This window comes from Protopterus annectens, chromosome 4.part1 (assembly GCF_019279795.1).
Source record: "Protopterus annectens isolate FY-2018-M chromosome 4.part1, PAN1.0, whole genome shotgun sequence".
Classification (NCBI taxonomy): domain Eukaryota; kingdom Metazoa; phylum Chordata; order Ceratodontiformes; family Protopteridae; genus Protopterus; species Protopterus annectens.
In genome coordinates this window covers 458,799,370-458,813,028 of record NC_056734.1, presented here as the reverse complement: position 1 = coordinate 458,813,028, position 13,659 = coordinate 458,799,370, and the positions used below count along the sequence as shown (strand labels likewise).

Below are 13,659 nucleotides of genomic sequence, written 5' to 3'. Positions count from 1 at the left end.
CTAGGGCAGGTAAAAGGAAGGAGAGGGCGAGGTAGAGGAAAAGGAGCAGATTTGGGAGCAGTAACTAAGGGTACAGTGTTTGGAAAGAATAGGAGAAAGGAAGAGGCAGGACATTTATCATCCAGGAGTTGTGCGTGTACAGAGGCAGGTATCTTTTGGGCATTCTCTTCTTTGTGACTTAAAAAGGTCTGTGTTTCTTGTGTTTCTAAGAGTTATGAGCAAAAAAATTCCAAATTTTGGCCAGGAAACAGGAGTACAAAGAGTCACCAGCTGAGTTGATAGATTTTGTAATAGTTAATTACATTTTGAAAGTAGATCTCAGCTGTTTACTGGGGTTATAAAGATGGCGAATATTTTTCAAAATGTTCAGACAATGATGTTTCCTGTAATGATGACGGGAGGCAAATCTTGCCACGTTATTATAACTCTTTTCCAAGAATGAGAGTTAAGTGGCTTGTATGTTAATCAAGATGTGTTCAGGTTGAGACACTTGACTGATAGTGTCCCAAAACAATTTTAGGTTTATCTTTTTGACTGTTTGATAATGAAGAAGTTGCATTTTTTGGAGGTTGTGGCGTTTCTTAAGGGTTTATATTTTTCATATAAGGTAGGAGATTTTCATTATCTGTAGTCCGTCTAAAGTTTACTGTCAGAGACGGAAAGGGATTTTAATGTCTGGCATCCAAGAATCTACGTTACTGAAGATCTTGTTTATATTTTTATTGAAGTAGATTAATGTATCACCCTCTTTGGATAGATGGCCAGTTATGCATCACTAAATGTATTATATAATATGATTGACCCTTTCTTGGTTTAGTGTTTTGCAAATCTTAATACTGATGGAACTATGAGCATGTAACACTCCCTTCACCCAGATCCCTATCACATAATCGAATGGACAGATTGTCAATTGGCATATGGTCGAACCTATATCATTGACAATCAGTCCATCAAACTGTGCCCTTTTCCCCATTGTAGTGGGATCTTGGAGTTGGCATATATAAGTAGCAGGGGTCTGGGGGGGTTCAGGGGGGATTGCCCCCCTGCAAAAGCAGTTTTTGTTGTGTTTGCTGATGTTATGTTTCTTTTAAGTTGTATTCAATCAACTGATTACAGATGATATGGGTTCACCCATATGCTGTTCAACAATCTGTCTGTTTGATTATGTGATTGGGACCCCCTTCACCCATACTTCTTCCACTATACCATTCATATAGGTGAGTGTGTATAAAATATGGGATCTTATTCAAAATCTGAGTACTTCAACTATGATCCCAAAACAACAACAACACTAATGTAGGGGAAAAAAACAATATATGAGGTATGAGGTCACTGGTGCCTCAGAATATTTTGAGGTACTGTGATCTCAGAGTTAGTATATGTAAATGGCTGGTTATGATGGGGTACAGTCCCAGACAGCACAGGATGCAGGAGAATGAATTTCGTCCTGCAAAATAAAAAAAAAAAGTTTTAATGTCATTACAGTGAACTTCAGTGTTTGCTGTATTTATTCAATATGTGTACTTATATTTTTCATGGCTGCAGTACTTGGAATTACAAAATGCATATTTTTTGCAGGGAACCTAAAATTTTTACTTCGATATTACTGCTATACCGATTGTCAGCCACTGATATGAACACTGTAGTAAGCATGTTATTACAATTTTAAGAACACTATTAATAGGCTTACTGCTGATTAGGGTGGTAAAATGCATTGAAAGGCTCATTGTACAATATAATTAATAAACCAAATTTCTAGGCCAGTAGATGCTGTGCTAAGAGTTACTCCTGACATATTATATGGGTATCATGGTAGTCTCTGGTGCCATTATTTGCTGGAAAAATACTGTGGCAACATATAAAGAAAAAGAGAACAAAAAAATTGTCAAAGTACAACACAAACAAGAGTACTTAGAAGGGGGGGGGGGTCTCCAGAACTGTGGCGGCATCATGTGACATCATTCTACTGCGTTTTGATACTAATAAATTGTGTGTCTTAGGAATGCATATGACAATCTACACATTGCTGACAATGTCTGTAGCCAGAAATGTTTAGTATATTGAATGTCCTGAGATACAGATTACTCTTAGTATTCTGAAACAATAGCCAATTTCTTATTTATGGAAAAACATTCTAATATATACACTAAAATACTGCCTTGCAAGTACTATCTATAATATGAGAGTAATGATAATACATGCAACCAGGAAAAATTGGAAAAAGTGTTGGGAAAGCAACTGTCTGATGCTGATTAGTCGGTAGTGTATTGCTGATAATCAGAAATCAATACCTTTAGTGCATTTTTGATCAAGCCTGAAGTCATTTAGCCCTGGTATTTAGCTGTTGCAAGTCCTTTGCCACAGTTTTCAGAGGAGAACATTTTTTTTTTTTGGTCCTGGTCCCCTCAAGTATGACAGGACCTTTTTTTTGGTTCACAACTTACAGTTAGGGGGAACCATGGATGTACAGGGCACCAGAATAGCAAGCTACTTATCTGGATAGACCTACCTGATGTCATAGTTTACAGAGTACATTGCGTATATTTTCAGATCTTTCAATGTTAACACATTAGCACACTTATCACAGCAAGTAACCTAACAGAGATGATATGCAGTACTTGTGTAATTCTGGAACATTTTCTTATATTTACAATTGCAGATTTTGAGCTAAATTATTTTTTACACATGTGGTTTCTTTCAGACTTCAGTCCTTTTCAAGCTGTTATTGCTACTGTTATTTTGTTTTTTATCTGACCGTCCATAGTCTTGATGGGTCAGCAACACTGCATACATCTGAAACATATCAGAAAGGAATATTTTCACAGAAAGAAGATTTGTTGATGAACCATGACTGTCTACTACTTTTATTTAATATTTATTTATTGACATTTGTTTACCAGGAAAGTCTGAATGAATAATTGTATCAATTTTCAGTAGAGGCCTAGGGAGAAAAGCTACATAATTAAAAATCCGGCATTCTGGAGAGTCTGTCTCAGAAAGTCCAAATAGAATTAAGTTACAGTAGTGATGGCTTACAGCCAGGCTGCCAAAGAATAGCTAAACATTTTAAACTATTTCTTCATGGTCTCTTTATCCTTTAATTTTTACACATACTTACACATAACGTTTACACTTATAAGCTACTTTGTACTTTACAAGTAATGACAAAATGGCTGAATATAGTGTCCTAGCTCTCACTAAGCCAGGGGCAACAGCTGCATACGACCCTCTTGTAGCCCCCCCCCCATTATTTCAGACTAACAGACTTCCTTCCAGTGACTCCCTTCAATACTTCTTGTAGTTTGGTGACCCTGCTCCTCAGAAGCACATTTGGACCCAGGGTTTATAATTCCCTAACAAAAGGATACCTTTGACCCTCTATCTTACTACCAGGCTTTTCCCTTGGACTTTCACAGACTGGTGCATAACATTTTTTTTTACTTTCAAAAGCTAGTGCAAGTACTTCCTTTAATTTGCCTTTATTGTAAAGCCATCCTACACTATATTTCTCTATTCCTGACTTACCTGGTTAGTATCTACACTGATACTGATAGTTTTTATACTGCAGGCTCATTTCTGCTTTTGCTTTGCGAGTTTTAAGTGCTGCCCACTCTGTTTCCCCTCACTGCTCTCAGGCTCACTCCAATCCCCTACCCTACCCCCATTCCCACACACCCCAGGATTGATTTCATTTATTCCTAGACAGGCTCCTACCCTTCTCTCTATCCTCCAATCAGCATTCCACCTACAATTTTCAATCTCACTTCATTCATTATCTCATCAAGTCTCCTTTCTGACTCTTCTACATAAGATTTTCTTTACTTTATCTACAATCTAAGTATCATCCCTGACATTAACTACAATCTACCTTCTTTACTATGCCTCTAATAAAACCTTGCTGATTGCATAGCCATTCAATTTAACTCCTATTTTGTTAACTCAATAACCTCTCTACTAAACAGAACCCCTAATACACCTCTGTCCATACCTCAAACCTCCAACAACAATTGTACCCTCCTCTGTCTCAAACTTATCCAAACAAGCTATGTTAAAAATCTCCTTTCTAAACTAAAACCTTGCACACTAGCTGCAGACCTGCTACCTGGTGACTTTCTACAACTAGCTGCTACTTCCATTGCTTACCCTATATCTATTCTCATTAATTGTTCTATCTCTGAGCAGTATGTACTACTCTTTTGGAAAATATCTCACATCATACCCTTACATAAAGGTGGTCTCTCTGTTGATGTAGCCCACTACACCAGATCCATAGCTATTTTGTCACCACTTCCCAAAATCTGAGAAAAATGTATACACAAACAGATCTTAGACCACTTTCTGTAAAATAATTTATCTAATACACAACATGGCTTTCAACCTAGATATAGCACCAGTACAGCTCTAATTAGCTTTACTAATACCATAAATCAACTCAAAAACAAAAACAACTAGTCTCTGCTATCTTCTTAGATATGTCAAAAGCATTTAACACTGTATCTCATCAAATACTTCTCAATAAACTGGCTTTCTACCACTGCAGCTCTGAAGCCCTAAGCTAGTTTCATAGGTACTTGTCAGATAAGACATAAGCCACTTTATGGGTCAATAAACTCTCCCCCCAGATCCCTATATGTGTAAGAGTCCCATAAGGTTCTATCCTTGGCCCACTTTTATTCACAATTTTTACCAATGACCTAAACTCCTCAGCAAATCCAGCCTCAATCATACAATATGCTGATGATGCTTACCTAATCTGCTCTTCCTCCTCTATCAAGGAACTCCAAGAAAAAACTCAAGCAGCCCTCCACAATATTGAAAACTACTTAACAGCCCATCAACTTACACTTAACCCCAATAAAACCAAGCTTATGGTTTTCTACAGTACCTCAACAACAACCAACCAACCACCTATCTCTATTTCCTCCTCCAATGGCACAAAATAACCTGTTTAACACATAACACTTATTGGTGTCACAATTGATAGTGGACTTAAGTTTGACAAACACCTTGTACTAACAATTAAAAAAGTTCATGTCAAACTGGGTTCTCTCTATAGGGCTAAATCATATCTTACCAACCATGCCAGACTCACAACAGCCAGAACCCAGCTCTTATCTTCCTTGCTTTACTGTTCACAAATATTTACCAATCTTCACAAATCTGAACTGAATAGCCTTGAATCTTGCTATAACAAAATAGCCAAATTTGCCACTGGTCAGTCTCAAATATCTCACCATTGCACTGCCCTTCTCCAGCTGAACTGGTTAGAGCTCCCTTGCCTGCTTACTCTGACTCAGCTACTAACTGGCCATACAGTCTTATACAAACCTGACAACTGCTCAGCTCTGTCTGACCTTGTCCAACCCTACACTAACCTAAAATCTCTTAGGTCTGCTGATAAAGTATTGTTGAAGGTTAAAAAATCCCAAAACACTCACAGCATCTCCTTATACTCACATACCATTGCCAAACACTGGAATTTTTTACCTCAACATATTCTGTCCATCAGTGATACACATTAATTTAAACAGTCCCTAAAGGAATATTTCACCAAACATAGACTTTGCTCATGTTCTCCACCAGGCTAAATAATTTAACCCCTTACTGTCTAACTTCCTTCTCTTTGCCACCCATTGTCAATATTTCTTGGCAATTCAGCATTCTTATCTTCAGTTTGTGATATTTTTATGCAGAAAAAAAATATATATTTGTTTTGTCTGTATTAATAGAATAAAACTATTATACTACCATTGTTATATGCTTTTAGATACAGTGTCAAGGAACTTGCATTTGAACTCCTATTGTAATTGTCATATATATACAAATGTAGAATTATGTAATCTTCCTTGGAGATTTTCTTACCGGGTCTCAGCTGAAAATGGGCTTCTGGCCTAGTCGGTCACTACCCGGTTATCAAATGTAAATAAATAAATAAATAAATAAATAAATGTATGTGTTTGTGTTCAGATGTTATGGAATACAACCACAATGTTCTTAGTCACCTTTATGTTTGTATTTTAGGTTATTTGTTTTATGAAAAATGCTGGCATATATATATATATATATATATATATATATACAAAAAAGTCCAGTAACAATAAGCAGCATAAATATCCAAACTTTGCGAAATGATATTCCAATAAGTAGATTCAGGAAACAAGAATAAAATACTTGGTTTTAATGCATAAAAACAAACACGTAAGCGCTTTCACGGATCTAACTGCTTCTTCAGATGTATCTATACGTATCTACTTATTGGAATATCATTTTGCAAAGTTTGGATATTTATGCTGCTTATTATTACTGGACTTTTTTGGATATATCTTCTTTATCGGGCCATTTGTGTGTGGATATATATATATATATATATATATATATATATATATATATATATATATATATATGAATTAATTTTTACTGCATCATCTATGATTACCCGTGTTCTGTATTGCAAGATTCATTTTTCATAGTTTTTTTTAAAAGCGATTCATAATCTAATGAAACATCTAAGCAATAGGATATGAAGAGACAGAAGTGGTTTATAAGCTGCATGGGTAACTATTAACTCATCTACACTAAGCAATAAAGTACAGTTTTTAAATACATACCGCAGAAGGTTTGGTTCCTCCATGGTTCAATTGTGACTCCCTTTGACTGACAAGCATCAGCATATGCCTGTAGGTTACTGCAGAGAGCACCAGTGTCCATGTTAAGTGCACACAGGTCATAGGCACAGTCATTGAAGTAATCCTTTGGGTCAATGACAGAGTGACACTGTTTGAATGGCCCATTTGTGTCTGTTATAATTCCACAGTAGCTGTTGCTTTGAATCTTTTGTTTGTCAGCTTCAGTACAATTAGGAGTGTAGCCTGTGTCTGGAAAACAGCTGCATTTAAACAAAAACACATTAACATGACAGAATTTATACTTGAACTCTTCTTATATATCAAAATTCTACAAGAACAGCATTTTATTCAACATATTAAATAAAAATTGATTCTACCATACATTGACTATATCCCACCTTGTGACATTGTAGATGTCCCAGCTACTACTCAAAGTGAATGAATCTTTTTCCATCTTTCCTTCGCAATTAAGGAGGTCATCTGTCTTGTTTCCATCATAGTTTCCACACATACCAAATACATTGCCTTTAAACTTGCTGGGTAGGGTAACCTCAACTCTATGGTTTCCATCATACTTTACCCGAAGTCCAAAGTCTGTGGAAACCATCACATATTGTCCACTAAAGGTGATATTAATATCAGATTTCAGTGTCACTGGGAGTTGTTGTACTTTTCCATTGACCTAAAAATGAAACACAAACCGTTCTGCATTAGGCTTGCACACTATAAGCTTTATAAATCACTTTCTAGTACAGTATCTGTGAAATGAGAACTGTAAGACTTCAAATTACTAATGTCTCTTCCTGAACTCTTAATAATTGCATCTCTCAAGGTCTGTATCATGTTCCTGTTATAGCAACCAAACATTCTTGTTGTATATCATGGCTGAAGCCTATTCTGATCACTTTTATATTAATGAAGTTCTTTCACTGGTTGATAACACTATGTTATTATGAGAGGTGAACGCTTACCTGCATCAGATGCTATAGACTATATTGTAGCATACATTATTTTTCTTTTTTGTTGACATAATATAATTTCTATCAATGCAGAGTCCTACACAATGCCTAACCTACACCACAATAGAATAAATCAACGATTATAATCTACTTCTAAAGCATTATATTCCATGTCATCCTCTAGGGCCAGTACTATACATGTATATATCCCACTGTAAATTCTTTTTGCTGATACACAGTAAATCATCTGTTGAGTATATTCATTACAGTTGTCCATGAGTTGTTTACTATGCCCATTTTCAAGTCAAAACAGTAAGTTTGTAGCTTAAACTGAGACAATACTTTTCACTTGGTTACTGATTGCTATTTTGTAAATGTATATAATGACAGTGTCTATTTGTAGCTACCACCTTAACCTTTAAGTAGGAATTACATTGAGTGTAGACCTGCTTTGCTGAAGTCAAACTGGTGGTTGCCCATGTGGTCAGCTATTTTTTTAACTTCGCCATGCACTCTCCATAACATTTATTTAAGTAGCTTGTTGGGGAGTGGGGCTGGACTCTAATAACCACCACTCCTGTCCACATTTTAAGAAGGGTGGTGGAGGATGAGTTAGAAAGGTTCTATTCCCCCCTTACTAACAGAACAAATAATAGCATAAAGGGGAATGCATAGTTAAACACTACTAGCAGAACCGTATTCACAAGAGAAAACAAAACAACATGATGTACTGCCTCTTCCAGTGGCTTCACATCATGTAACTGCAGTAGTCTGAAAGCACTTTAACACTTTTAGTAAGTTATTTGTTTTATTCTTTTATTGTCGGGATGATTTAGTTGGTGTCACCTGTGAAATATTCCACACTCTTCTTAAATTACACGAGCAGCCGAAAAGAGGGCTTTGCTACAGTAATAGATTTCCTTTACAACTGTAGTCATGTATCAGCCTAGTGTTTCAAAATATAGATGAACTGTCCACATATGCTGAAATGATGAGTCCATGTAAGCACAAAATAGGTCAAAAGTTAGTAGAGTTTTGGTAAAAGGCCTGAGTACTTTAATAAAGATTTTTGTCCTGCTGTGCATCCAAGAACCACTGTGCAAGTTTATTCTGCATATCCCCCATGATGCTTTGCTAAAGGGAGGTTTGGAACTCTGCCAGGCCTCTCTGGTTAGGGCCTATATGCATCTTCTGTTAGGCCTTTGTGGTGTCTTGTGTAATCTCTATCATTTTCCATATAACTGCACACATTCATTGGTGATTTTCTTGTAGAAGGACACTCATCACGTCTGTTAAAATTCATCCCATAGTCCTTCATGATATGTCATGGCCCCATGCACTGCTCTAGAGGAAAGAGGCCATACTGCAATCAGTTTTAAGATCCTGTTCGTGCATTTGAGTTTTGTGTGTGTGTGTGTGTGTGTGTGTGTGTGTGTGTGTGTGTGTGTGTGTGTGTGTGTGTGTGGGTCATAGAATTAAGATTGTATAGTATGTTTGCAAACCATTAAAACAGTCTCACCAGCTGTATTATTATGGCAGTTGCCATGCATTTCTATACTATCACAGGAAGCTACAAAAAGTCTGTATATTGGCTGCATAGCATGAACTGCAAGGACAGCATAGCCTTATGGCAAATAGCACCCAAATCATTTCTGGTACAATAGAAGAACTGCAATATTTATTAGCTTTGCTCCTACAAGACAAGTCTGTGGTTGCCATTTTCTGTACAGGTTCAGAGGTTTACTTACAGTCATAGTTTTGGTAAGTTATTTAACATGAAGTATTTATATCATGAGCAGAGGCGTTTATACTTGCATGTATTTTCAAAACAATGAAATGTATAAATAAAGCCAGCAATCTTTTTTTGTTTTGTAAATAAATATTTTTTGGCACTCTTTAAATGAGAGTTGGCACAACACTGAGATTTATTTATTTATTTACTGGCATTTTTTTACCAGGATAGTCCACTCGGCCTGTAAGAGACCATTTTCAGTGGAGGCCTGGCAAGAAAAGCTCCACAAAAATCATGAACATAGAAAAGAATTTAAGCAGTAATCCACAGTATGAAGTGACAACGAAATAACCAGGCACTTTGTATTCGACAACTAAACAACCAGGCACTTCGTATTTGACAACTTTGCTTCATACTGTGGATTACTGCTTATATTATTGACTGGCAACAGTACATTTATCCTGGGGTGTACCATTTGTGTGGTTTGTTTCTATTATAGAAAAGAATTTACCAATTTGTAAAGTCCCACAAAAAACATGTACATAGATAAATAATTAACAATTATTTAAAGTAAAGGTAAAATGGAATTTGTCAATTAGTTACATATAATGCAAACCTAAATTACAGAGTGAGACAAGAAATAAGTGAAAAGGCTAACATTATATAAAATGTTTGCCATAAGAGTAGCTAGATTATCTCAAGAAATTTTGCAGGTAGCAGCCATTTGAAATAGGTAAAGAAGAACATCATGATAAAGGGGTGCAGTGGTTAGCATCGTTGCCTCCCAGCAAGAGGTTCTCTGGTTCGATTTTCTGGTTTGATTCTCGGCTGAGGTGCCTTTTGTGTGGAGTCTGCATGTCCTCCCTGCATTTGTGTGGGTCCCCCCCGGGTGCTCCAGTTTTCTCCTACTTTTCAGACTTGTGCTTGGAGAATTTCTCCCCAGGCCCCCGCTGAAAATGGGCTCTGTCCCAGCTGGACATCGCAGTAAACAAATATTAAATAAATAAATAAGGGCATACATGTAAGAATATATTTTTGAAGTAGAGGTAGTCAGGATATAAAATGTAGAGGCTCAGTGCAAGTGCAGTTTCAGATAGAAGAGAGGTACATTTTTAAAATAAATCATATAAAAGCAGATATATTATGAAAAGCAGATGCTGAAATCTGGCAGTCTTATGAGCCTGTATTTCTTTGGCTTCCATGTAAGATTATAACATTAACAATTAGTATTTTTTTTTAATTGTCAACACAACCATCTTATAACCATTTCATAAGTGGGAGAAATTTTCCTGTCTCATCCCTGTACTAATTTCATGCAAATACTAATAACTGCTGCACAGTTTCATCCAAAATGACAATGACTTATGACACATTCATAAGATGAAATAAAGGAACTGGGTCATTCATATGGCATTAATAATTATACGCTTGTATTATTAAAATTCAGCTCAGTTTTTTAACTTTGGCAGATTTTATGACTCATGCATCAAAGTTTCAGCACAATCATAGTCTGAGCCTGCTTTAGCAATAAATATATTTTGGGGAATTATTTCAACTAGATTTTCCTCACAGGATCTGTTTACCATTCCAATATCTTGATCTAGTCATAACTTCCACAGTTTTAAGAAGCATCCAATTTGCAGCTGATAGGCAGAATTCCTTACAATATAATGTATGAGTTTTTTTTTAACCAGAGTATTTATCTCATTACAGAAAGAAAAAACACACTGGCCAGTAAAATCCAGTGCGTTTTTTTTTCTTGGATTTTACTGGGCAGTGTGTGTGTTTTTTTTTTTTTTTTTTTTCTTAGTTTGTGGTTATTTATCTCATTTCAGCCTAGTGACATCTCTGGGTGTTTCTGCACTGTAGTCATATCCTACAGATGTTACTAGGCATCTAATATTGCCTGCTCATATTTGCATTAATTCCAAAACCATGCTATGTACAGGCTATTGAATGATTTTATTTTAATGCTTGCATGTTGGGTAATACAATCCAGTGCTATTTTACCTTTGTCTAGTGTTTCTAAAGAGATATAAATTGATGTTCATATACTATTTATCTACTTTGCCATTACTTTCATGTTTATAAATATCTCAACAACAAAATAAAACAGACAAATTGCCTAGCCTTAGATAAAAGCACACTTATGGACAAACACTGTTGATAGTATGTATATAGCTTTAGTTATTACTGAAGTATTCTAAGTTATTTACAAAATATTATATAAAAGTAGTACTTTGTGTTTATTATGTCTTACAAAATTCAGTTTAAGACCTTAAATCTCATGGGCACTAACGTTGTAGAGATTTGTTTCATTCTAACAGCTTGTCATTTCCATCTCTTTTGTAACCCATATTGCTCCAGAGATCTGAAAATTTGTTTGAAATATGAGGCCATAACTTTGTTGTGTCAGAAAGATCATCAGAATGCACTCAATGGAAATGCACTGCAGTGCTTTTATCTGTTGAAGATTCACTATGGGGTATACCTTTTTAACTGTCCAGATTTTCACAGAATCTACAGATTTTTGCTTCATATTATGGTCTGCTCCTGATAAAATGTGTGGTTTTCTGGCAAAACACTGAGAATTGAAGTTACCGAATAATTAAATATTTCAGATTCAGACTATATATCCTTCAAAAAAATACATAATGGAAAAGCTGTTATTCCTACATAGTTCTATATTTATGAGTAATATTTAAAATCTTCCCCTCTTTTTGGCTTTGCCTCCCATTATTTTTGACTTTTTCCTAGATGTTGTGTGCTAAGAGGCTGAGAAGTATGGGGTATGGAGTACATGTTTTTCCCATACCTTAGTGACACAAGTGGATGGCTGATTGGTGACTTGCCATCTGCCTTGACAATAAATGATGTGCTTCTTTATTGCAATTTTTATAAAGAAAAGAAAACAATGATTTTAATTTTGTAGGTGATTGATGTGCAGCCTGTCAGTCTGGTTTGCTGTGTTGCAAGAGCAGGGCACTTGGATGCTATCATGACAAGCACAAAGACTCTGTATACTCCAAACAGAAATGTTGTTTGGGAAGTGTTGATAAAGTAGAAAAAGCAGGAAGAATGGCAAAATACTCAAGTCATTGGCATGTAAACGCAGACTTAGTGTGTGGAATGTATACCTGGCCCACGTGGGACCCAACTCCTACAGTGTAACAACACTTCTTTTGTTAATACATGGCACAGAACTGCAAATCGTAAGACTGTATATAATTACGTTTTTGCATTTGTTTACAGCTGTAGTCAGATCACATCCCCCTCAGGAAGTGAACTTTTGTTCCACTACATTATGACTTAGGGGATGTGACCCAGTCACATTTACCAGCACAGGATACTTGGAGGAAGGAACACTTATTCTCTCCCACTGCAGTGACTATAACACTATGAGTTCCCTGGGTTTCTCTTTACTACCCGAGACTATGAGGAAGAGGGAGAGCGGACAGCAGAAAACTATAATTATCCCTTCATCCAACTATCTATGTGTCTATATATTTTATCCATGCACTTATCTATATAAACATTAGAGAAACTGGGTGGCCTCCATACTGTAGTTGTACGTCTACACAATATAGGACAGTCTGCTCACAGACTCCTAATTACTTGTCTTAGTAAATATTCTGAAATGGAAATTTAAAATATGCAATGTAATTAGACATTTTTTATGGCATTAATTACTTTTTTCATAGGCTTATAAAACTAATAGCAACCAGTCCCTAATATACCAGTGCAAGTGACAAGGTGATATTTAGCATTTACATTATGCCATAATAAACACTGGCAGATTTCACGAGCACAAGTGTGCACTGTGTCTTCATAATGCAAATTGTCTTTATACATTAGCAGATGTATTTGTGTGTGTTTCCTTCTTTCTTTCTTTATTTTATAATGGTCACTGATGGGTGTAATACAAACATATTTGGCTTCACATGTTGATACTTTTTATCACTATTCCAGATGCACATCAAGTGATTATTAATACTCTACTTACACAGATATGAATTAATATGCCCATCAACCTATCCATAGTCTGACAACATCCTTTGTCCTATACTTTAGAGGCTTGTAGCAAAGAGAGAGTCTATTCCAGCAGCCAGCATGCACAAGGCATTGAAATATATTCTGGATAAGGCAATGCTCTGTAGCAAAAACTTTCACAAATTTAATGTGCACTTATAAAAGATTTGGAAAATAGCAATCCACCCTTTCACAGAAAAAGAGATTATTTAAACTTTACACACAATCCATAAAGTACCTACAAACACAAACATACATGTAGACAGACATTCACATATGCACATGTATCCATGTGTTTATATTTGTGTGTGTG

General features: G+C 35.9%; 1 protein-coding gene across 1 annotated transcript in view; it reads right to left on the bottom strand.

The window, feature by feature from the left end:
* Positions 1-13,659, bottom strand: part of LOC122801223 (IgGFc-binding protein-like) — a 691,109-nt gene that overhangs the window by 434,952 nt on the left and 242,498 nt on the right. Inside the window, exons 23-24 of the mRNA XM_044070776.1 lie at positions 7,025-7,308; positions 6,609-6,886 (exon numbers count right to left, since the gene is read on the bottom strand). Coding sequence (XP_043926711.1) covers positions 6,609-6,886; positions 7,025-7,308 — 562 coding nt within the window. The remainder of the gene's footprint in view (positions 1-6,608; positions 6,887-7,024; positions 7,309-13,659) is intronic.